Source organism: Aotus nancymaae, unplaced genomic scaffold (genome assembly GCF_030222135.1).
Source record: "Aotus nancymaae isolate 86718 unplaced genomic scaffold, 86718_ANA_hifiasm-v0.15.2.pri h1tg000021l, whole genome shotgun sequence".
NCBI lineage: Eukaryota > Metazoa > Chordata > Mammalia > Primates > Aotidae > Aotus > Aotus nancymaae.
In genome coordinates, this window is record NW_026988433.1 from 28,547,084 (window position 1) to 28,572,622 (window position 25,539).

At 45.6% G+C, this 25,539-nt stretch overlaps 2 protein-coding genes and 1 pseudogene across 3 annotated transcripts in view; 1 reads left to right on the plus strand and 2 right to left on the minus strand.

Moving 5' to 3' along the window:
- CHST11 (carbohydrate sulfotransferase 11) overlaps window positions 1-25,539 on the minus strand; it is a 301,772-nt gene that overhangs the window by 233,114 nt on the left and 43,119 nt on the right. The window lies entirely within an intron of this gene.
- LOC135276226 (myocilin opposite strand protein-like) lies at window positions 1,241-1,480 on the plus strand. The gene has a single exon (XM_064379493.1). It carries the CDS (start codon window positions 1,241-1,243, stop codon window positions 1,478-1,480), a length of 240 nt encoding a protein of 79 aa, XP_064235563.1.
- On the minus strand, window positions 6,596-8,726 carry LOC105728689 (ATP synthase F(0) complex subunit C1, mitochondrial-like; annotated as a pseudogene).

Consider the following 25,539-nt stretch of genomic DNA (forward strand, 5'->3'; position numbering starts at 1 on the left):
CTCTCTATGACCGCCTCACTCACTCAGTGTATTCTTGGGCAAGTCATTTCACCGTGGGCCCAAGTTTATAAAACGAAGAGGTAAAAAAAATCACCTTCGAATTCCTTGCCATGTCTGTCAATAGACAAAACCAAGACCCATAGTCACAACTAAGCTGACCAGATAAAGTCTGCAGGGGGATTGAATCCCAAAAGGTGGACCACAGAGAAGGGAGAAAAACCAGCCTGCATGTAATCATATTCACCCAGGCTCACCAGTTGCGGATATGCATTGCAGAAAAGCTTGCAGATAAGGAGAAAATAGTTATATGGGAAAAGGAAAAGGTAGAGACCCAGAGAAAAAGAATGTTTGCCTTAAAGTCCCACCAGGGTGGACTCAGATACAATGGCCAATCTCCAAATCTTCCTTCGGATCTCCAAGTCATTCAGCTACTCCTAGAACAAATATGTATTGAGTAACTTCACTGGGAGACAGGACAATGAGCTCAACTATTATCCTTATCCTTATGATGATTACTATTTAATTAGGGCAGCTGGGGGGAAAAAAAGACATGTCTAATTAAGTGATGCTCTGATTCCCTAAATAGATTTTTTAAATCCACCATTAAGATTCAGAATCTGTTCAATTCTTTCCCACTGGACTCACACATTCCAAAGGAATATCAGGCAGTCGACTTTAAAACAAAAGGACCACAAGTCTCCAGGGCCAGAGAACAGAAGGGGTAGCTGCACACGCCACTGGCTGCAGACTGTCTGACTTCCTGAGCAGATACAAGCAAAGGCCAAGTGCCCTCAAGGGAATTCAAAAGCCCCTACCATCCCCCCTCCCATGCTGTGAGCCTGGGACAGATTGAGTTCCAGCCACAGAACAGTTCACTGCACTGGCTTGATGGGCAGGGCTTATCCTGAACACTGCTAGGATCATGTCCTGGGAAAAAGAGCCTATGAGTGAACAAAATTAGGCCATCCTAAGAATCCCCTTCAATGAGTGCTTTGGAATTTCAGATGCTGGAACGATCTATCCTATAGTAGACTGACAGGTTGTTTTTTTACAAAAACAGAAAGAAAAAGGTTCTTGTTTGGCCTTTTCTCTTTCCAAAAAGGTGGAGTAGCTGGTATGTGGGTACAGAGTATGTCATGAGGACGTTTTTTAGCAAATCCATGAGTTGACACGTAAAAGCTGACCTGGGATTAAAAGCTGCAGTAACCCTAAATTCCTCAAATCCCCTGGGTGCAAGGCCATGGCTCAGAAAAGCCCTGTGGACAACACCATTAATCTCCCCTACAAGGACTTGACCTCCGAGGTGACCAGGCGCAGAGTCATCATGACCACCAGAAAAGAGATAATCACCCAGAAAAGTGATGAAGCTAAGATGCTCTCCCATTTGGATTGGGAACAAGCCCCTCCCCCTCACAGGACCCACCTCAGAGTACCTCCTGCCCCACCTCCCTCTCCAGCTGAGGATCCCACGGACTCCTAAGATAAACACCTTAAGTTAATTTGAAATGAATTCTTACACAGAACTCCAGAAAATAGTTTCAGTGGTGTTCTTGAGGTTTGTCTTAGAAGACTCTTGAAGATCTTTGTACTTTCCTATTTTTCTTCATCACCTAGAATTACCATACGGCATGGTTTAACCTTGTGAATATACTTAGTCATTTTTGATTTTTCAAGCCAAGTCTCTGACACAATATGCATAGACTTTGATCTTTAATTTACGTCATGTTATAGAACTATTGCTGTAGTCAGTTAAGAAAAATTAAAAAAAAAAAAAAACAGAAACAAAAAAAACCCAGCCCTTCTTAAACTAATGGCTGCTGCTCCCACCCAGCAAACTAATCACTAACTAGTCCTCTGCCTCTCACAGAATGCACCACATCCATTCCTTTAGGCTTTTAAAGCATTTATTTCTTCATTAGCTTATGTGGCATGTAAGATCCTGGGAGATGAGCAGAGCAGGTGGCATTGGGCCCACTGGACAGATAAAGAAACTAATGCTCAGTAGTTCAGAGACTCTCCTGAAGCCTCCCAGCTGATAAGCAGTGAACTGGTTTCGCTACCTCATCCCTTACTGCCTGTAGCATGGGTGTGCAGAGAGACAACAGACACCTTTCATCAGTTCTGACGTCAGCAACTAGGAATGAGGCTGAGGCACAAGGAACACGGAGCTCCTGCAACCCCATTCCCTGATGGAGTTCCAGTCCCTTGCACAGCTGTGCCTCCTAAATTAAACACACGCACTCTCCAAGAGTAGTTTCCTAGGAAAACCAGACTACTGTCCTTTAGGAACCAACCCTGCACCTGCAGAAAAGCCTTCAACAAAACCAACTGCGAAGGCTTTGCCGCAACGGTTCTCAGAACAGCTGCCCTGGTCCTGCCACAGCACAGGAAATCACCCCATCTTGGCAAACCCCATTGCAACCATGTTTCCACGCTGCAGCCTTAGGGGAATGAAAATATCAATTTAAGCCAAGCAAATCTAACAGGCTATCATGCAAAACGCTGGTGTCAAATCAAGCCTCAACCAGTAATTATCCATCAAGCAGGGCCATAATAACTGGCTCCCTGAGTCACTTCGCTGGGAGGGAGGGAGGTGGTTACTAAAGAGGGAGTTGGAATTGGACAAGTGACAGCCTTAAGAGAAAGGCATTCATCTCACTTTTCTACAGATTCTCCTACAGGTTAGGGAGTTCTACCCAAACCTCTCCCCACTGAGGTCAAAGCCCATCATGTGACTGCCTTGAGGCACTGATGATTCATAACGCACTGGGGCAGATTACCCTATCGTACCCTCCTCTAAGTTTAAAGGAAGTTGTCTTTAGCTAATGGTCTGAAAGGTGCTTCCTTTCCCAGCTGCTGTCATTAAACTAGCAAAACATTAATTTAAACTCTTATGGTAAGGGGGTTTCCTGGAAATTCCTTAAAGGAAGTCTGTAATTGACAGTGTGGTTAAACGTCATACAGACAGCACAAAAAGCCGAATCATATACGATTAGTGAAGGCTCAAGTCCCCTTGTAGACAAATAGCACTTTTGTTGATAAGAAGTATTGTGCCATACCCCTGTTTAGGGTTGGGACTATTATGAAGAAAGAAACAGACACACACAAATACACACACACACACACACACACACACACACACACACACCCCCTTTGATGCTTGGGCCTCAAAGCTCAACATGACATTTGCTCCAACTCTATAATTTGATTGAAGAGAAGAAAGAGTTAAAAAAAAGATGAAGAAAAGATTTTAAGAAAACAATAGTTTCTATTAAAATGCATAGCACCATCTTTCAAAAGATGAAAGGACTTAGTAGAAACACCATAAACCTCAGAATTACACAGTAAATGGCTTCTTTTGTTTAAGGCAAATTAATATTGGATCACAGATAAAAAAAAATAAGGCCTCCCAACATCCCCAGCTGACGGATGCTACATTCATTATGCAGTTTGGGAGACTGCCTGTTGACTATTTTGTAGAAAAATGAATGAAGGGTTGGTTATAATCACCTTCCCACTCAAATCCTGTCTCATCACCTGAAGTGTTTTTCCTGCAAAGTGACACACAAATGATTTTCTAGTCTTCACTTTCTTCTCATAAGCCACCATATGCAGGGCAAGGGAAAGTCCAGGGTGTATTAACTATGCCAGGGAGTCTGCCCGGGGTCCTTCAAAGTGCTTCCCAGAACACAGTATACACACATTATGTCTGCCTAGGTCTTTATCATAGTCCAGTTGAATCTGGGACAAAGGCAACTGACAACCTCTGAATATCCCTTACTGAGCCCAAATAATTAGTGAAGGAAATACAACATGATAACATGTGTATCATCCAAATCTTCCCTCTTACTCACGCGCTCCTGTCATACAAATGAATGGCAGGCTTGCTGACTCAAAGGCGGTCTTTGTTTTTATTTTTTTGAGACAGTGTCTCGCTCTCTCGCCCAGGCTGAAGTGCACTGGCACAATCATGGCTCACTGCAGTCTTGAACTCCTGGGCTCAAGCGATCCTCCCACCCCAGCCTCCCATGTAGCAGGGACTAGAGGCAAGTGCCACCATGCCTAGCTAATTTTTATTATTCTTATTTTCATCAAATCGGGGTCTCACTATGTTGCCCAGGCTGGTCTTGAACTTCTGAGCTCAAGTGATCCTCCCACCTTAGCCTCTTAAAGTGCTGGGATTACACACATGAGCCACCAGTTCTGGGCTCAAAGGTGGTCTTGACTCAGAGGAGGGTATTTCTCACTGCCAAAGTGACTTTAGATCCAAAGTTATTCAGTACGATACTCAGTGGGAAAAAGCACTGACACATAGTAGGTATTCAAAAAGTTTTAGCCACTACACAAAGAGAAGGAAGCAATTATAAAATGCCTGGCTTCATTTCGCCAAGCTTATCAGGAGTCAGCTTAAGGAACACCCATCTGTGTCATTCACCTCCATCACGCTGATTCCACACTCCCCTCAGAGATGGGATTCTTCCTGGGGCCAGGTTCCCAGGTCTCTTTTGAGGCAAAATTTCTCTTCTAAGAATTTGGTAAAGCCTCTGAAGTAGGGTGAGGGGACGGCATCTAGAACTAGGGACTTCAGTGTGGCCAGAGGACAGCCGCCTCAGCATCATCACCCGGGAACTGGTTACAAATGCAGGATCAGACCCCAGGCCGGGCCTATGAAATCACAACCTGCAACTTAACCCCAACCCCAGGAAGCCCCCCACGCATCTAAGTGTGAGAAGTTCTGGTCTGTAAGTGGTGATTGCAAACAGGGCTCTGGAAGCCCCTGCACTACCCCCTGGTTCTCCAGACATTAAAACTGACAAGCTTCAGAAGGAAGAGGGCACTGATGACCAAAATATGAGGCTGTTGATAGCTTGCTGCTCCCTTGTATAGACAGACTGGGATTAAATTGGCTTCAAGAGACTCATCCAAGCATGGATGCAATAAAAGACTCTAAGGATGAAGCCCAGGAATCCCCCCAGGTGCTGAGTTTTGGGGTGCAGTTTTAATTTTACTGGACAATTCTTGGGCTTCTCTTATGGTGCACCCAAGAGTTTGCAAAAGAAAAAGGCTGCAGAGATCAAATTCCAGCTTCCCCCAGTTACTGAACCACTCAGCCCGGGAACTTACTAAACCTGACAGGCCTCTTCCTTTATCTTTAAGTGGCAATAACAGCCATGATGGAGGGGATTTGGAAGGGGGTGGGGAAAGAGAATGCATGAAGAGTGCTTAGAGCACAGAAGAAGTGCTCAGTAAACATCAGTTATTGCCTTTTTACCATTTGTAACTCTAGAAGGAAGAACAAACAGGAACATTTTGCTCCATGATCAACTTAGGCACAGGATAAAAGGTAGAGAAGAGGAAATAAATCCAAATAAGCCCAACAAGGAACACAAATTCAAAAACACATTTCTTCTAGGCTCTCCTAATGCGCCCCTTCCTCTTGGTGCCCGAAGCTTCCATTCCTCTTTACAGCAAGGTGTCCCTTTAATTCAGCATGACTAGTGGTGACTTAGGAGTCAGCACGTCCTAGGAGCTCCCCCAGGCAAAGAGGCCAATTTTCAATGGATGGTGTGTTACCAGCAGCCTCAGAGGAACAGTATAAAAGCATCTCACTCTTTTATCTGCCCATCTCTCCTGCTGGAGTTCAGATAGGTCAAAGGCATGGACTCAGAAGGCTCAGGCACGTTTCATAAGCTCTTAGGCCCTCTCCTTCCAAGCAAGTGGATGGAAGAAATGATGGCCACCTCATTGCTTCACAGGTCAATTTGGAAATTGTCAAAGGCAGTCACACATAAGGGATGATGACTAGTAAGAGAAAAAAAAGCAATGAAAAAAATTGCGAAGATAATCATTTTAGTGCTTGTATTTTCACACAAGGATCTGAGCCAATCATATAAATCATATAAATACGCTTCTCACCAGGATATGAACAGACACCGTGCTCTCTGCTGAAGAACGGGTGAACAAGAGAGAAGCAAGAGCTAGGGTCTCTGCTCTCCCAACTAATATTTGCCCAATGTTGCCCCCAGGGGACATGTGACATTGTTTGGAGACATTTTTGGTTATCACAACAAGTATGTAGTGAGTAAAGGCCAGGAATGCTACTGAACTGCCTGCGCTGCACAGGATAGCTTCCTGCAACGAAGATTTTGTTCAGCCCTCAATGTCCATGCTGCCAAGGTTGAGCTTCAGCTCTGATCTTCTTGAACCGCTTCTCTTATCCACTGTACTACATTGTCTCCCTTCGTGTTTTCTATTGTTCTGAAGACAAAATCATTTTTTTTCTTTCAGATGGAGCCTTGCTCTGTTGCCCAGGCTGGAGTGCAGTGGCGCGATCTCGGCTCACTCCAATCTCCGCCTCCCGGGTTCCAGCAATTCTCCTGCCTCAGCCTCCTGAGTAGCTGCGATTACAGGCATGCGCCACCACGCCCAGCTAATTTTTGTATTTTTAGTAGAGACAGGGTTTCACCATGTTGGCCAGGATGATCTCAATCTCTTAACCTCGTGATCTGCCTGCCTCGGCCTCCCAAAGTGCTGGGATTAGAGGCCTGAGCCACCGTGCCCAGCCCGAAATAAAATTTTTTAAACAGGACCATATATCAGATTGCCACAGCTCTGCAGCCAATGCTGAAAATTAAAAACACACAAAAATGCCCTGTGCACATTGCTCTCCTTTGACCATCTCCAACGCTCACATCCCAAGGCTTTTGAACTTGCTTTTCCCTCTGCCCCAGCCCCATCATATAGGTTCAGGGCTCACACACCCCTTCCTTCACATCACCTATGGCCTTCTTAGTAAGGCCCTTCCTGATAGTCCCCACTCTCTCCCCCAGCCCTTCCATAGCATCCGTTACCCTCAGGTGAGTCAGGAGTTTCTATTTGTGTATTATCTTACTCCTCCTGCTAGACTGTAAGCTCCAGGAGGGCTGGCATTTTCTCCTGTGTCACTGCATTTTCCTCACCACCCCTAACAGTGTCTGACACATAGCAGGAACTCAAAGGATATTTGGTGAAACAATGATGAATGAATGAATGAATGAATGAAAAAACAAGCTAGCTTTGATTTCTTCCCTAAGAATTTGAGGGTTTTAGCTTTCCCCAAGCTTTAACACCATCAGAGGGAAAGATCCCTGTGTAGAACCCAGTTCATCTTGCTGCAAGATGAATAATAATCAGTATAATAACCACTGTTCTATATGAAGGGCTGGCACTTTTTTTCCTGTAAGGGGCCAGATAAGTGTCTTCAGCTTCGCAGACCCATTCAGTCTGTGGAGCAGCTATTCAACTCTGCCGTTATTGCATAAAAGTGGCACAGAAAGTACACCAATGAGGAAGCATGGCTGAGTGCCAGCGGAACTTTATTTAAGGACATTGAAATTTGAATTTCATAGACTTTTCATGTGTCAAGAAATATTATTTTTCTTTTGATATTTTTCCTCAACCATTTTAAAATGTAAATATGATTCTGAGCTCACAGGCTGTACAAAAGCATGAGATGGGCTAGATTCAGCAATGAATTTCGATGGTTTATTCAATAATGCGACACCACATTAAAACGACCCAGAGTCCTTTCACAATGGCAATCTCATTCATCCTCAGAAAAACTGTAACGGGTTGGTTCTTCATATCCTTCTTTACCCCAGTTTACCCCTGAGGAAACTGAGGCACAAAGTGACTCACTGATATAGTTCAGATATTCGTCCCCTTGGATCTCATGTTAAAACGTGATCGCCAGTGTTGGACATGAGGCCTAGTGTGTCATGGGGGCAGATGTTCCCATCCTGGGGGAATGAGTAAGTCGTCACTCTCTTAGTTCCCTCGAGATCTGGTTGTTAAGAAGAGCCTGGCACCTCTCTCCCCTCTCTCTCTTGCTCCCTCCCTCACCATGTGATAGGCCAGTTTTTCTTTGCCTTCCATCCTGAGTGGAAGCTTCCTGAAGCCCTCACCAAAACCAGACGCTGACCTCATGCTTCATGTACAACCTGCAGAACTGTGAGCCAAGTAAACCTCTATTTCTTTTTCCTTTTATGGTTTGTTTTTGTTTTGTTTTGTTTTGTTTTGGAGAAATGTTGTAAAGTATGGCATATCCCAGCACCAGGAATGGTGTGGAGTTGCAGCAGCAGGGACAGGCAGTCTCACATGGCGAAGAGGATGAGGAAGGCAACCATCAAACACAAGAGCCCCATCACCTCAGACAGGGCAAAAACCAGAATGGCATAGGAGAAGAGCTGCCACTTGAGAGACAGGTTTCTGGCATAGCCAATGATCAAGCTGCCAATCACTGTTCCAATGCCAGCCCCTGAACCACCCACACCAACTGTGGCTGCCCCAACACCAATAAACATGGCTGCTGTGTCAACGTCCCGGGAGACAGCACTGGTCTGGAACTCCCATGTGGCCACCTAGAGTGGGGAGCTGCTGTAGGAAGTCTGTTTAGATGAATTCTCTGATCTATTCACAAAGGAGGCAGACACGAGCCTGATTAGATCCCTGGTACAACAGCGGATCAGAGCTGAAGAAATGAGTAGTGCTGGGGTCTGCATTTTTTCAGTCTGCCCTTCCACTGCCCTGCAGCCCCTGTTCAGCCTACAATCCTTGCCCAGCTCTAACCCTCTCTTCTTTAAAAATGACTCAGCCTGGCCAGGCGCAGTGTAATCCCAGCACTTTGGGAGGCCAAGGCAGGCAGATCATGAGGTCAGGAGTTCGAGACTAGCCTGGCCAACATGGTGAAATCCTGTCTCTACTAAAAATACAAAAATTAGCCGGGCATGGTGATGCATGCCTGTAATCCCAGCTACTCAAGAGGCTGAGGCAGAATTGCTTGCACCGGGGAGACAGAGGTTGCAGTGAGCCAAGATTGCACCACTGCACTTCAGCCTGGGTGACAGAGTGAGACGCCATCTCAAAAAAATGACTCAGCCTTAGGTATTTCTTTATAGCAACATAAACAGACTCAGACAGTGACTTATCCAAGGTTGTTGAGCCTTAGCCTTCTGATGCCACTGCTAGAATTCTTCCTGCATTTAATGGACTTTCTTGAAACCTTGCCAATAATGAATACAAAGACCTCAACTAATCCACCATTGACTCAGAGAACAGCAGGGAGTATTCCAGTGAACAGAGCACTGAAATCAGCAAAGATTCTTGTGTGAAGACACAAATACCAAAGAAACAAGAGGCTTACCGGCATCATCCATCTTACGGCACAGACAGCCGTTCAACTTGCCTTGGAGAAAGAAAAGGTGGAGGCCAGCACCCTCCTGCCCTTTGGTGTTACAGGAAAAAGTTAATGACACAGAAAATTGTTGTTGCCCAGGACTGCAAACGAGAATCCTAAAAGTGAAGGCTTCATAATAAACACACAGGGGTTATATGTTAGTACCTAAGCCAGAATTCTGTTTTCCACCTTAATTTCACAACATTCTAGAATGGTAATTAAGACACTCAAATCAAATGCAAACACGGGCTGGGGGAGATTTACCTCCCAGATCTGAGAAGTCTGAACAGCACTCCTCTTGCTTACCAATTTAACAATAATCTCTGAATATACAAAGTATCACCTTTTAACTCTCTCTAAAGTTATTGCAACCAGTATTCTCCCCATGTATGTGACACATGGCACAGAAATACTAAGCTTCTGTGTTTCAAATTTCAAGCACTAAGTCAAGGAAGGGTACTACCCTGGCCCAGCTCCCCTCCCCCCACCAACCAGGAGTCAGGCAGAAATGCAAAGGTAACCTTGAGCTCCACCCCTCAAGACCTGTATACCTAGACTCAGGAGGGAGATGGCCATATAAACCAATGACCTAGCTCAGCATCTCATACGCAACCTGTAGTTGCTTCCTACTCCCAAAACACGTTTGCTGGGGAATTTTTAAGGCAATTGTTAAAGCCTAATGGAGTCTCCAAGAAAACTTCTGAGACATGCTGATTGGTGAAACCTAAACAAAAAAGGCTGGGCACCTGAGGCTGTTCTTCATACTCTGAAATTCAAGATGGCACCTCCAGTTGGGTCTTGTCCATTATATTGGTGGTATCTGGCTTACTCTATCTCCAAAATGCTTTCCCCTCTCCCACCTCTTTGCTGGTCCTACAACTAACCATCTAGCCTGAATTCAACTCCCTGGAAAATACTTTTCATCATCATGCTCCTTTCTGTTTAGAAAAACTTCCATAGTCCTTTTCTGGAGAAACTCCCTCCGCCTCAATAATAGCCTATATTGGTGACCCTATAATTGGTTTCCCAAAGCAAGACACTTAAAAGGGAGCACTGTTCATAATTATGCTAGGACAAGAGCAGTAAATGGGACTGTCCAGGAAAAACTGGGGCAGAGAATCATCCCGGCTATAAGGCCTGGGCAGGAGAACACCCTGACTTATTTTGTTAACTGTCCTATCTTTTTAACTGAACAGTTCCTAGCATACCACCTGACATAGCACAGGCACTTGATAATAAATATTTGTGGAACTGAATCTATAAAACAGGAGCCTTAAATGATATCATAGATACTACTAACTAGAATGAATTTGCCTCCACAAAGGATCTTCTAGATCACTATGAAGCAAAATCATACCAGAAAATCACTGCTTCTGATAATCTATTTCATTTTCTTTTTACCCTGGACTTTTCTTTTTCTCTCTCTCGAGAGAGTCTCACTGTGTCGACCAGGCTGGAGTCCAGTGGTGCAATCTCAGCTCACTGCAACCTCCAACTCCCGCAGTTCAAGTCATTCTCCTGCCTCAGCCTCCCGAGTACCTGGGACTACAGGTGCCTGCCACCATGCCCAGCTAATTTTTGTATTTTTAGTAGAGACTGGGTTTCACTATGCTGGCCAGGCTGGTCTTGAACTCCTGACCTGGTGATCTGCCCACCTCGGCCTCCCAAAGTGCTGGGATTACAGGCTTGAGGCACCGTGCCCAGCCTACCCTGGCCATTTTTAAATCTCTCACTAATAGTGATTTTGTATATCTCAATAATTAATAGTACAGTCAGCCCTCTATAACTTCAGGCTCTGCATCTATAGATTAAATCAACCACAGATTTAAAATATGTAGGGGGAAAAATACAATAATTTAAAAAGTACAAATAAAAAACAATACAGTGTGACAACCACTCACATAGCATTTACACTGTATTAGTTATTAATATCGTAAGTGATCTGGAGATGATTTAAAGCATATGGGAGGATGGGTATGGGTTATATGCAAATACTACCCCATTTCATATCGAGGACTTGAGCGTCCTTGGATTTCGGTATTTGAGAGGGGTCCTGGAACCAATCCTCCATGGATACCCAGAGATGACTGTGGTTACCATTACTGAGTCCTGCATTTGTCAAGTACCCAGGAACCTCAGCTACATTCTCCCAGCAGCCCTAATGAGGAAAGCGATAGTATATCTAGTCTCCAAGCGAAGGAATTGAGGCTCTGCAGCGATAGGTAATTCACTTGTGGTCACAGACTCTGCCCAAGGTCATTCCCTTCCATTGACCAGAAAACTCACCAACCAGAACTTCTCAGTTCCAAAGCATTATTTTTTTAAACCATTTCATGACCGAGGCAAGGTGGCATAACATTTAGCAAACTAAAAAAGCCATGAAATGGGCCATGTGTGATCCAGCTATATCACTGACTGTCAACTGCATTTGCTGTAACATAATGTGGATTCAAACTCAGGAAAGCAAGAAGACCCAGAAGAAAGCCAGCAAGACCCGATAATAACATACAGCACAAGCCTTCTACGACCAGAAAGGCAGAAACTGGCATCCCGCTCTCCAGGTTCCAAAGACGTTTCTTTGGCCAGCCTCGCAAGTGGGAAACATAATTTCCTGAGCAATGCAAAGAAGGAAGTCCCTGCTTGCCTGAAGGGAGGTGAGGACAAGGCTGGGAGGAGGAAGAGAGGTTCTATTATTAAACAAGACAGATGAAAACTTTTGAAAAACGGAAGGGAACTTACGCTTTAAACTCCCTGAAAGTGGAGACTAATTCAACCCAAGGTTGTCCCCAACTTCTCCAGCATTTTGTCCAACTTATCTTTCTCAATGAAATTCCACACAATGTCTAGAAAATTTATCTCCCATAATGCTTTGCTTTATGGTAATTTCAAACAAAAGGTTTTGGGGTTTTTTGTTTTGGTTTGGTTTTCTTGAGATGGAGTCTCGCTCTGTCCCCAGGCTAGAGTGCACTGGCGCGATCTCGGCTCACTGCAATCTCCGACTCCCTAGTTCAAGCTATTCTCCTGCCTCAGCCTCCTGAGTAGCTGGGATTACAGGCACACACCACCACACTCCGATAATTTTTGTATTTTTAGTAGAGACGGGGTTTCACCATGTTGGCCAAGATGGTCTCGATCTCCTGACATCGTGATCTACCTGCCTCACCTCCCAAAGTGGTGGGATTACAGGAGTGAGCCACCGTGCCCGACCAGGTTTTTTTTATTTTTAAGTAAAATATACATGTTTAAAGTTCCCCCTCCAACCTACTCATTTTAAAGTATGTATAAATTTCCCAAATCTATAAGACTAGGTTCTCATGAGTGCATTCCTCGAATTACAAGCTATCAAACATTTTACCATAATACAGTGGGTTGTTGACTCCTCAAAAAAAAATCGAGAAACTCACATACACTTACAAGAATCACTAACCAACTTCTCATAAATACACTCCCAGGAAATTAACTAGCATTTCAATCGCAACAAAGGGAAGGCTTTGTCTGCTAAACAACACATTCTCTTCATAGTGTCTCCCTTGTATTGATTATGGAAGACATGCTGTACAAACAGCGTTTCCACAAAGAGGAGTGAGGAGCAAAGTTTTTCTGTATTCACTGAATTTAATAGTCACCCACTCCCTGCAGATTAAATTCTGCTGCTGGATTCTGCTGCTGGAAGCACATTCAGCCATCATTGATCTCAAAGGCTTTAAACCAAGCAAGGTGGTCATGGTGTTTCCCGCAGCTCCCAGCCATTTAAACATTCAGCCTAAAAATGAACTGGGTTCTAAGAGCTGCACAAAGTAACATTCTTATCTTCATCATGCATAAATTGCCAACAGCAGCTCACAGTCTCTGACCCTTCCCCCATTTCTGGTTCAAGGGCCCTCATGTAGTCACATGGCTGTAGTCTAGGACCAACGTGCATGAAATGGAAGTAGGGTTTGGTTAAGATCGGTTTAGCAGTAGAAAGCCAGATAGAGTTGTAAAAAAAAATGTTTCAGCATATCTCTTGCATAAACACTGTTGTATGAGATCTTGCTAAACAAAAAAATGAACACGTGGATGACTACATGTGTCAGCCTCCTCAAGATCAAGTTCTGGCCCATGGAATGGGAGCAGAAGTGAAGGGGACCTCTTCTGGGCCTGTTCAGTAAGCTCAGTGTCCTTATCCCCTCCAGCCAGATGCCAAAAGAGTAGATGACCTTCAGGGTGGCCTTGAAAGCCTGTGTTAAAGATGGAAGATCCTCAAGATGGAAGGAGCCTAGCTCCCTGAAACACCAAATGGGAGGAGAGCTGCCCCACGAAGAACACCTAATCAAGAACTTATTTCACATCAGTGGGAAATCAGTTTTTCTTGTGTTCATTCACCAAGATTTTAGGGCTTATGTTACAGAAGTTCATGGTATCTTAAATAACACAGCCAATATGGAAAGTCCATTTATAAATATCTAAATTAGAGGCCCCACTGGATCTCAGGCTTGCTAGCATGTGCCTATCCATGAATTCCAATGTCTCATGTCATTCATGAGTTCCACTCTATTATTATACACCTCTGCAACCATGGTTGGTGGGGGATGGGAGCCTTTTACTGCAATCTCTGGTTTTAGAACAAGACTATCTATCACAAGAGTAAGATGAAATTCATCTGTCAATGTTCAACAGGTATAAATTGGGCATCTATTATATGTCAGATCCTTCCCTTAGATGCTAAGGTACAGAGATATGTTTTCTGTCCCCTTATATGGGGAAAATAGGAGACTCATAAACAAAAACTATACTTCAAATACGTTATGTTAAAACAGAAGCATGTAAAAGATACGAAATAATAGAATGCTGTCTTAGTCCCTTTTCACACTGCTGATAAAGACATACCCAAGACTTGGCAATTTACAAAAGAAAGAGATTTAATGAGCTTACACTTCCACATGGCTGGGGAAGCCTCACAATCATGGTGGAAGGCAAAGAGGAGCAAGTCACGTCTTACATGGATGGCAGCAGGCAAAAAGAGGGATTGGGCAGGGAAACTCCCCCTTATAGAACCATCAGATCTTGTGAGACTTATTCACTATCACAAGAACAGCACGGGAAAGACCTGTCCCCAGGATTCAATTACCTCACACCAGATTCCTCCCACAACACATGGGAATTCAAGATGGATTTGGGTGGGGAAAATGTTATTACTTGTTTGGGGAAAATGGGTTAAGAAAGTCATCATAGGCTGGGCGCAGTGCCTCACACCTGTAATCCCAGCACTTTGGGAGGCCAAGGTGGGTGGATCATGAGGTCAGGAGTTTGAGACCAGCTTGGCCAACATGGTGAAATCCCATCTCTACTAAAAATACAAAGATTAGCTGGGTGTGGTGGCAGGCGCCTGTAATTCCAGCTACTCGGAACTGGAGGCTGAGGCAGGAGAATCACTTGAACCCAGGAGGCGGAGGTTGCAGTCAGCCAAGACTGTGCCATTGGACTCTACCCTGAGCGACAGGGTGAGACTCCATCTCAAAAGAAGAAAAAAAGAAAGAAAGAAAAGAAAAGGAAGCCATCATAGGGAAGATGACCTGGCAGAGGTTTGAAGGATAATAGTCGCTCCGGCTGTGCTGAAGTGATGGTGGTGATGATGGTGGCAGTGGGGGTAATCATGGCAGTGACAGTGGTAGTGGTAGGAACAGCAGTGGTAACAGCAGCATAGAAGGAAGATAAAAGCATTTAAGAAAGAAAAAATCTTACTTGCAAAGAGGTTCAAGGGGACTGGCTATCAGAAAGACTGTCACACCACATAAATAATCACAAGAGATATTTACCTCCACCACTGCCACATTTCTCATATGGTGATCATATCCACAAGAAGCAATCATATCATCATTGCCAAGTTAAGGATAAAGCTGTTGGTTGGATAATCCAGGCTTATGGAAAATGGTCAAGATTTCTTTTATTCGGGGGACCAGAATGAGACAGAGAGACCCTGTTATTCAAGATAAAAAGGTTTATTTTGCTTTGTTTTTCCCAGTTATGGAATGTGATGCACACCCTTGCTTCTACAGCAACAGGGCAAAGTGTAAATTCTGCTTGACAAAAGCACACCTCTATTGAGCATTTCTTTTTTTGGTTTTTTTTTTTTTGCAGATACTGATATGCGCTTTACAACTCTTAATCCACACAACAACCCTGGCAGTGAGGAAAGGAGGTGAGGACACTTACTTTACAGAGGAAGCAACTGAAGCCCAGAGAGGGTGAGAAACCTGCCAGGGTCATGAAGCTTTAAATAAATGACACGAACCAGCTTCAGACCCAAACAATCTGACCCCAGAGCTGAGCTGATCAGATTGGTAAGCCAAGGGGCAGGTATTACAGGCAGAAGGAACAGCAGTACAAAGGGGTCATGGGTGGGGAAATAGAACAGTACATGGAGGGAACTACCAGAAGTCAGAGGAGAAAAGAATTCCTAATCTGGGTGTGGCTCAAGGGCAAGAAGACCAGTGAGCACCCTCTATCCTAGACTGGTAAGTGGGTGAGGGTGTGCTTGCATACGAAACTGTGAGGTTAGTACTCATGGTAGATTGAAAAAACACCCCAATTCCATACACCTCCTGATGCACTCCCTTGGCGCTACAACTCTGCGGTGCCATCCGGGGCAGGGCGGTCTGCCGGGAGCCTTGACGCTGGGCTCGGACATGTGACTTGCTGCGGCCAATGGGATGGCGGCAAACATGCTGGAGAGGGGATGAGAAAAGGACTTAAAAGCAGTTACATGAGTGGTTCACTGGCTCTTGCACCTTTGCCAGATCCATGAGCATTTGCCTGGGCTACACCGCTAGAGGAGGATGAGAGAGACACAGGAAGCTGAGACAAATTATCTCAGTCATTTCCCCCAGCCAAAGCCATCCAGACACAAAAGCAAGGCCAGCCAAGACCAGCAAAGCCCTCTGGCCAGCCCAGATGTGTGACAACACTTACTATCGGGTGCTACTGAGGCAGTTTGCTGGGCAGCACTGTGGTGGCAGTAACTGATGAGTACTATTGCTATCATTCCCATTTTACAGATGGAGAAACTAAGGCCCAGAGAAGGGAAGAAACAGGATCAAGATGGCAAAAGTGGCGATCTGAAAGCAAGTAGTGGTGCCAAAGCCTTTGCCCTTAGCCATTTTCATGTGTCAGAACTTCTCTCAAGGAAGCAGCAAAAGCAGAGTCTATCTCAGCATGAGGCAAAGCGTGCTGCCTGGCTCCCAGGTGGGGCTGCTGGGCTGGGAGAAGGGGCTCTGGATAGCCTGCTAATTGGCAGCATTCAGCCTCTCCAGTCATTGATTTAGGTTGGCAGTGATGGAGACCATCTGCTCACACTCCACTTCCTTGCCCTCCCCAGGAGCTCTGCAACACGCAGAGGGAGCCCAGCACACCTGAGCTTACCCCACCTGTCCCTGCACTGAACCGTCGCAGCTCAGACTTTCTCTCCAAAGATGCCTTCTGGGGCCAGCACCTGGAGCCAGCAGGGGCTCTCTCTCCAGCTGCGCTCCTCCCCTCCAAATCTTCCAGCTTGGCAGTCCCTTCCAGGAAGTCTGCAGCAATGTCTCCAGCACCTGCCTCTGCTCCCACATTCCATCACCTCCCCTCCTTGTTTCCAGATTGCTTATGCCTGGCTCTGAGGTTATCCCATTTAGAGGTCAACTGTTCTGACAGCCAGCTGTATATGTCCCCTCTCCCCTGCCCGTGGTCCCTCCTCTAGCCAAGTAACGAATGACGGCTTGGCAAAGAAAGCACAAGCCCCTGCCAAGATAAAAGGTCTGTCCGAGCTACTCTCAAGAGTTACTGTGTCCTTAGCCCTCCCACCCAGGGAATGTTTCCTGCACAGTTTCCATCTTTGCCAGACACCAGAATCCCAAAGGTGATAGCTGTAAATTTAGCACCTGGACGACGTTTCTCAAAGTGGCACAGCAGAGCTAGAATCCTTGGGGGTGCCTGTTTGAAATGGAGGTTCCAAGCCTCATCCCGGCCCTAATGAATCGAGTATCTGTGGGGGACCTCTAAGTAAGTTTTCACGTGATTCCTGCACTCCAACATTTGAAAACAGCCTTACCCAAGTGCAGGCCCGTCCTCTCCAAGTCATCAAGTAATTTACATTCGTCATCTCGCCTCCGCCTCACTTCAACTCTAGAAACAGATACTATTTTTCTCCCATTTTAGACACAAGGAAACTGAGGCTTTGTGATGTTACATAACCCCCAGGTCACACAACTAATACGTGGCAATGTTGGACTTTGAACAAAACTGAATCCCATGCTCACAACCCACTCTGAAATACACCTGCAATAGGTGCCTTAAGTATTTCAGGATGCTGATGAAATTGGACATCTGTGTTCACTTGCCATGCTTCTCTGTGTTCCCCAAAACCATATGAATGGAAACACACAAATCGGACACCAGATTTTTGGGACATTCCTTCCATAGTCACTTGTTGAGTGAGTGGAGAATAACTACCATGTTTCCAGGATTTGAAGAATGACTTGGTGATGCCCCCAGTTCTCAAAATGTTTCTCCTTGAGTTGATTGTAAGTCCTGTTCCAGCCTCACTTCCCACCCAGTGACAGAAGGTGGGGTGACTCAGGAGTAAAAACAACGCTAGTTATCTTTATAACTCCCCATCACAGAGATGATGCTTTCCGTCACCTCTCACCTCATCTTATTTTTTTATAGCAAAGCACGAGACCCAAAACAGGTAGATAATGAAACAATGGACAATAAAAGCTGAACTGCTAAGCAAATAATAAGGGAGTGAAAGAAACAGCTACATTTGCTGAATGCTTGCCAAGGCCAATAACCTGTGTTAAGCTCTTTACATATATTATCTAATTTGGCCCTAAGTGATATGATCTCCATTTTACAGATGAAGAAACTTAAGAGACTTAAGGTGACAGAGGTTAAAGTAACTTGTCCAAGGTCGAGCAGCTAGTTAATGGTACAGCTGTGACTCCAATCCTGAGTCACTCTGAAATCAACTGCTCTGAAAATACTCGCTATGCAAAGTGCAGGCCCCAGAAAGGCGGCATCAACGTCACCCAGGAGCTTTTCAGAAATACAGACTCGATGATAGACTGGACAGGGAAAATGCGGCACATATACATCATGGAATATTATGCAGCCATCAAAAACGATGAGTTCGCGTCCTTTGTAGGGACATGGATGAACCTGGAAACCATCATTCTCAGCAAACTGACACAAGAACACAAAATCAAACACCACATGTTCTCACTCATAGGCGGGTGTTGAACAATGAGAACACACGGACACAGGGAGGGAAGCACTACACACTGGGGTCTGTTGAGGGGAAATAGGGGAGGGACAGTGTCAGGTGGGGAGTTGGGGAGAGAGAGCATGGGGAGAAATGCCAGATATAGGTGAAGGGGAGGAAGGCAGCAAATCACACTGCCACATATGCACCTATGCAACAATCTTTCATGTTCTTCACATGTGCCCCAAAACCTAAAATGCAATAAAAATAAATAAATAAATGAAATTTAAAAAAAGAAAAATAAAAAAAAAGAAATACAGACTCTCAGGCCACACCCCAGACCTATTAAATCAGGACCCAGGGAGTGCACAGTGAAGTCTGAGAAGCACTCATCTAGAACAGGGTTGCTCAGCCTCTGAACTACCGACATCATGTGCTCGGTAGCTCTCTGCTGGGGATTGTAGGGGGTGCTGTCCTATGCAGTATCCCTGGCTTCTACTCACTAGATACTAGTAGCCACTCTCACCCCTTTACAAGTCAAAATGACCAAAAATGTCTCCAGCATTGCTAAACGTCCCCTGGGAAAGGGAACAAGCCCCCAGGTAGAATAGAACTGCTGGTGTCTATAACAGCTCTGTTCTGCCAGGCTGGATTTCTGGCATAAATCCGGGGTTTGTGGGCAAAAGTTACTGAGGCCAGTCTAAAAGGTGTCTGTAAGCCAAAAAAGAACCTCTGAGTTCCAAGGTCTGGGTTTGGCTCCAGGTCTGTCGCTGAAAGGCTCTGGAAAGCCGGGGTGACAGAATCACGGACTTGCACCTCTCCATTCGGCATCAGTGCAAGGCTGGACTCCAGCACAGCTTCCCCGAACCTTGTTACCTGCGAGGATCACCTAGGAGTCATTTTTAAAATATTGATTCAGGTTCCCCCGCTACTCCAACCACCCAGACTAAATAAGAAACTCCAAGTTGGGCCCCAGATGTTGCTTATTTTTCAAGATAGAGGGACGGGTGTCTCACTGTGTTGCCCAGGCTGGTCTCAAACTCCTGGGCACAAGGGATCCTCCCACCCCAGCCTCCCTAGTAGATGGGACTATAGGTGCATACCACCCACCACACTCAGCTCCCACTTTTTAAACAAGATCCTCAAAAGATCCGAATGCACCTAGGCCACGAATTGGCTTTTAGGAAGCACTAGACCAGAACATTCCCAGGGACCCTAAATTGTAGGATTTGACCTCCTGTGCCCCAGGCCTCCTCCCTACCCAGACGTGTCGCTTACAGCTGACTTTCAAGTCACCAGACCCTAGAGAGTCCTCAGACTCACCAGGGCACCCATCCAGTCCAGCATGGGCTGCCTACTCTGAGGCCCCTCAAGCCATTGAGGTGACACTGAAGAAACGGGACTCAGGGTGCCAGAGTCAGGAGTCTGGCATCTGGTTTTCTTAGCACACGTGCCACTGTGCCTGAGTCTGCCTCAGTGAGAAGCCAGTGAGCTAATTACGTTAACACAGCTCAACCGAGTTGGGCAAGGCAGGCCTTCAGCCGTGAACAGTCAGGGAGAAATGGGACTTTTCCGCAGCTGCAAAACTACAGGAGACACTGACGTGGGCCCCGAGGAGCCCTTCCTCCCAGCCACGACTCTCCCCACAGCAAGGCGCTGAGGACATGGATGCTGCCCTGGAGGTGTGGGGTACACCCAGGTTGGACCTAGAGAGCAAGAATCATCGTCTTGACTGGAGCAAACTCAGTGGAATGTTCTCTGCAGAGCCAGAAAGAAAAGCTCACATTGACTGGATGCGTCCAAACTTTGAGGCATTTACAACTCCTTTCATGAGCTTTCTGAGCCCAAAAATACAAGGTTGGGCCCAAAGGCATTTTACTGTTTTTAATTCAGGCATCTGTCTAATGACTTTTTTTTCCCTCTCCACACAAAATTTTCTTTTTCTCCCCGTACGTCCTCATGCATTCATTCACAGCCCTTCCTTGGCTTCCTCCGTTCAGTTTCTGAAGCAATCCCTGGCCACAGAGAATGCAAACAGGTCCTGTGTCCCGTGCTGATGTCCTACTGGTGGTGGCCAGAACTCCCAGGAGGATCAGGAAGCACCATCATAATCAGGTGAATGAAGGTCAGCTTCCCAGTCCTGCACGGCCTCTAGGGGACATGAGACACAGGGCGCAGACACAGAAGGTCTCACTGGTCAAGTCCAAGTAAGAAAAGGAGCTCCCAAGTGAGAGAATGGAAAGACCTTTATTGTTGGCTACTTGAGATGTGCCAGGAGCTGTTCTGAGCATTTACCTGGATTTGCTCTTTTATTCCTAAACATGCAAACACTTTAGAAGGTGGGTATTAATTGCCAGCCCCAACATGCAGGTGTGCAATGAGGCTCTGATAGGGTTAATGATTTGTCCGAGGCCACACAGCCAGGCAGCGGCAGATCTAGGGTTAGAATGCAGACATGCTATGCCACACACCCTCTGACGATGTCTCAATGGGCACATTCTTCCCATCTACCAACAGTTCCTTCTCCCTTGTAACTAACACCTTCAATCACATTACCTGTTAATGACTTCAAGGCCACACAGCCACGCAGCAGCAGATCTGGGCTTAGAATGGAGACATGCAATGCCACACACCACCCTGAGGATGTCTGGATGGGCATGTTCCTCCCACCTACCAACAGTTGCTTCTCTCTTGTAACTAACACCTTTAATCACATTATCTGCATCTATACATTACTGTCTAGCCTAAATATTACCTAAGACTTTGCTACACAAAATGTGGCCTCAAGCCAGCAGCATCAGCATCACCTGGGAGCTTGTTAGAAATGCCGAATCCCAGCTCTGCCCTACATATACTGAATCCAGATCTGCACTTTAACCAGAACTCCAGGCGATTTCTATGCATGTGCGGATTTGAGGAGCGCTGACACGGTACTTTTCTTGCTGACTCAGTAGAAGGATCTGCCTCTGAATTCTCCTCTCCTGGGTTCTGAGTCTCGGGAGTGTTTGGATTCTAACTGAAGATTTATAACTTTCCATTGTTAAACTTCTTTCATGAACTCTTTCCTGATGATGCCCCACGCTGGTGTCTCTCTTAACTCAGTTTGCACTTGACAGTCTGAATTGCACCATGAGACCTTGGAACATAGATCAGCTACCCAATTTAACACCTGGTGCTCTCTCCATCTGGATCACGTTGTTTCTCAGATGCGGTGGGTAGGACTAAAAGTTAAGAAACTAATTGCAGAGGGAGTAGAGATAAATTATCACTCACAAATCAACTGATCTCCATCCAGTTAAATTACCAGTGATCTGAGGAGATGACTTTTTTCCCCCACAGCAACCAACGGGTACTCTGAAAAATGTACATCTTTATTAACTGAATCATCTGGCCAATTATTATTTTCCCAGACTGTTCTAAAAGCCAAGCATTTAGAAGAAATAAGAGAAGAATCTGGGCACAAGAGCTCACACCTATAATCCCAGCACTTTGAAGGGCCGAACCAGGAGGATTGCTTGAAGTCAGGAGTTCCAGACCAGCCTTGGCAACATACTGAGACCACTACCCTCCCCAACCCCTGGGTCTTTATTAAAAAAAATTAAAAATTAGCCAGGCATATAGCCCCACAGTAAGATCACTGCCCCCGCTCCCCACAAGCTTTGGTGAGACCACTGCCCTCCCTACCCCCGAGCTCTTTCCAAAATATTTAAAAATCAGCGAGGTGCAAGCCTGTAGCCCCAGCTACTGAGGAGGCTGAGACAGGAGGATCCCTTGAGCCCAGCAGTTCAAGGCTGCAGTGAGCTATGATCATGCCACTGCACTCCAGCCTGGGTGACAAAGCAAGACACTGTCCTGGAAAAAAAAAAAGTAAAAGGAAGGAACAGTTGAGGTCATACAACATGTGGTGACCTAGATGACCTCTGTCCTGCTCACATGCTGCTAGAGAAAGAGAAAGGTGAGATGCTTCCTCATAGCTGTGCCTTACCCTAAAATCAGCAGAGGCCATATGTCTGATTAACAGTTTCCACAGTGACTGAGGCCAGGGTTTACTGAATGGCACTTCTGATTGGCTGATGACCTTCTTTCTGCAAAGGCTCTCAGCCTCCCTGCCCTGCTAGAGAGAGGCTGACTCCTTTATCCAGCATCTGACCTGAAGGAGCTCACTGTTTGCAGACTATAACTCACGAGTTCATTTTCTCCAGGCTGACTATAAATACCAGGCCAGGCTCTGGGCTGAGCACTTTACCTGCATTATGGAATTTAATAATCACAAACGCCAAGGAGGGTGCTCAGAGTGTCAGCTTGGTCCTGTTTTGCAGGTCAAGTGAACATCTGAGAGCTAAGCGATTTGCCCAAGGTTAGAAATCTAGTAAGTGATTGGGCCAGGATTTGAACATGACCACCAAATGTTAGACCACATCTCCTAAGAGGAAGAGAAAGCACTTCAGATCCTGAACCTTCAGGCTTGGTGCCTCCCCAGAATCACCTGGCAAAATTAAGGTGTTTGCTTTCAGGAACTGGGAAGTGGCCTCTTGGTACTTCCTGGATTCCAGGGCTCCACTGTGTGTCCATCAAGGACACAGTCTAAAACCTGTCCCTCCCAGGAACTCCCACCAGGTAGCAGACTGTACAGTCAAAGGCAAGAGAGACCTGGGCTTGTGGCCCAACTGGGGAAACAAGGAAGCAGAGTCCTTCCTTGAGCATCTTGCTACTCAATCCCCAGACTCAGTCTCCTCTCTTATTCCTGAATGCTCTGAAAAGCTCCTCCACTTTTTCTATAAGGCAGAAAAACCTAGAGACCCTCTGATCCTCAAGGACTCTGAAGGCATAATGAAGTGTCCTTAACAGCAGATGCTGTTTGCCCTAAATGCTGAGCAGCTGAGATAGGGATAGAATCAAAGGGCTCCATTCACCCCCTCACAACAAGGGCGGAGATCAAACCTGCCCTCCCATCCATGACCCTACAGGGATCAGAGCCTGGGGAACTTCCTCCCAGTTTACTCCCTAACATCATCAGACTTACTTGCCAACCTAGCAAAATAGTTAATTTCCACTACTCCGTCCTTATTTCTTTCACAGAATCAGATGCACTGAAAGCTAAAACTCTATGGACAGGCCTCACACCAAACCCAGGTCAAAATCTCACGACTTTGGCATCCAACTATAACCCTCCATTGCAAGGGATTTGCAATCCCCCTTCTAAGACAGGTTTTGTGGGGGAAAGTAAATATGTAGCTTCAAGAGAGCCAGTGTCATCATCATCATCAGAGCACCAGTTCATGTATCCCTTGCCTATTCATTCCTCTCTTAGCTCATGTCATTCTTTCTGCCCATTTCATAGAGAAATACCAAGCTAAAAAACAAGTAAGTCTTGTGTTGGTAAAACACCAAAGGGCAGAAGAAGTCAGAAGTTCATGGGCCTTCTTCCTTGCTTGTCCATTTCTAGTATCCTGGGTTCGTTTTGACCCCTGATTAGCTACATGGCTTAAAACAAATCATTTAAAATTCTCTGTGCCGCTCATCGCTAAGCTGGGACTAATAAATCTAAACTCTTACCTCCCAATGTAAAAAACAAGAGGCCAACAACCTTTCGCAAGCTCTAAGCCTGCCAGAGGAGAGGCAATATTATACGTTAAGAAAATAAAATGAGACCTCAGATAGAAGCTGCCAGGTATTAATGCAAAGTAATAAAACAGGAAAAAGCCCAACAGCAACGTTTTATGGAGATGAAGCAAGAACTTCTCCCAAGAAGGGGGAGGCCAAGAACTGGGCTTCTAATCTAATAAATCAAAAGGGAAAAAACAAACCATTAAAAAGGCCCAGCAAATGCATCTCAAGACAGCTGCAGGGAAAAATAGAAGGAACTTAAGGGTCACCTGGGGTTCCAGATTAAAAGTCCACAATCAAACACTGCAAAGCTGTATGAATCTTATTTATCACCATCAAAAAAATATTGATGGAGCAGTTCCCCACTGAGCCCTGGGCTGGCTGTACCAGGTGCCGGGGGGCTCAGAAAATGTCCCCAGACCCCGTGGGGGCAGCCCCATGGCCACAGGGGGCAGCAGAAAGAGGACCACACCAGAACAGAGGGGCAGAAAGAGGGAAGATGGCACTGAGGAGCGGAGCAGATGGCAGAAGGCAGCCGCAGGCCCAGAAAACCCACCCCTATTTTTGATCATTTCCTTTCCTGACTGTTTTTCCTTTTTTTTTGTTATGAACTCTTCCAGCTTTGAGCTACCTGCTGTCCAGACAAGTGTCTGTTTGATTTACATAATAATGACTTCTTTCCACTCATGACCCACCAGGATGAATTTGTATCTATTTAACAAGGTGCATTTTCTCCATGTCTCCCCTGTATGTTTTCTTGCTGAGGCCAATGTTGTAGAATGCACAGTCTGCCCCAGAACTATGTAAAGTTAATGGCCCAATCACCAATTGCTGCTCCAGGCTTGGGGTGGGCTGGAGGACAGCCCAGGTACCTGGATCCCTAATTCACCCCTTTCCACTCCATGAAGGCAGGGGATTGGGAGGGGGCGTTGCAAGCAGTTCTAACTCAGCTTCTGGGGCCCCACTTGATGGTCACAGGCCTCACCTGGACTCTGGTCCAGTCCCAAAGACACCCCAACCCCTTGGCCTCAATAGAAAGCCTAGGTATGAAGCAGCAAATCAAATCTAACAGCCTATGAGAAAAGGATTTTAAAAACCAAACACCTTCTCCCACAAAAAGACCCACCAAGAAGTATTTGCTGAGTGTTACTCTATTCTTTGGAATCCACGTGAAATGAAAAACAAGAATCATGGTCCCTGCTGCAAAGAAATCAAATTCCAGATACGGAGATCTAAATTAAACCAGCCATGGGAGGAAAAGAGAATAAGGACTGGCAATAGTGAGCCACTGAAGGTTCTGGAGAGGAAGAGTGGTAACCATCCTGAAAGGAGGTTAAGAAGATCAAGAAAATATCAGAGGAAATTCCAAGTTGAATCACCTTTCTTCTTCTTCTGGAAAAGCATGTAAAACAAAAACAACTCCTCTCTCCCAGTACCTAAAAAGTATCATATTAAAGGTTCCTAAAAGAAACCCTCAATGCTATCAGCTGCAAAAGAC

Excerpts from the sequence above, each read along its gene's own strand:
- LOC135276226 (XM_064379493.1), top strand. The coding sequence starts at position 1,241 with ATGGCTCAGAAAAGCCCTGTGGACAACACCATTAATCTCCCCTACAAG.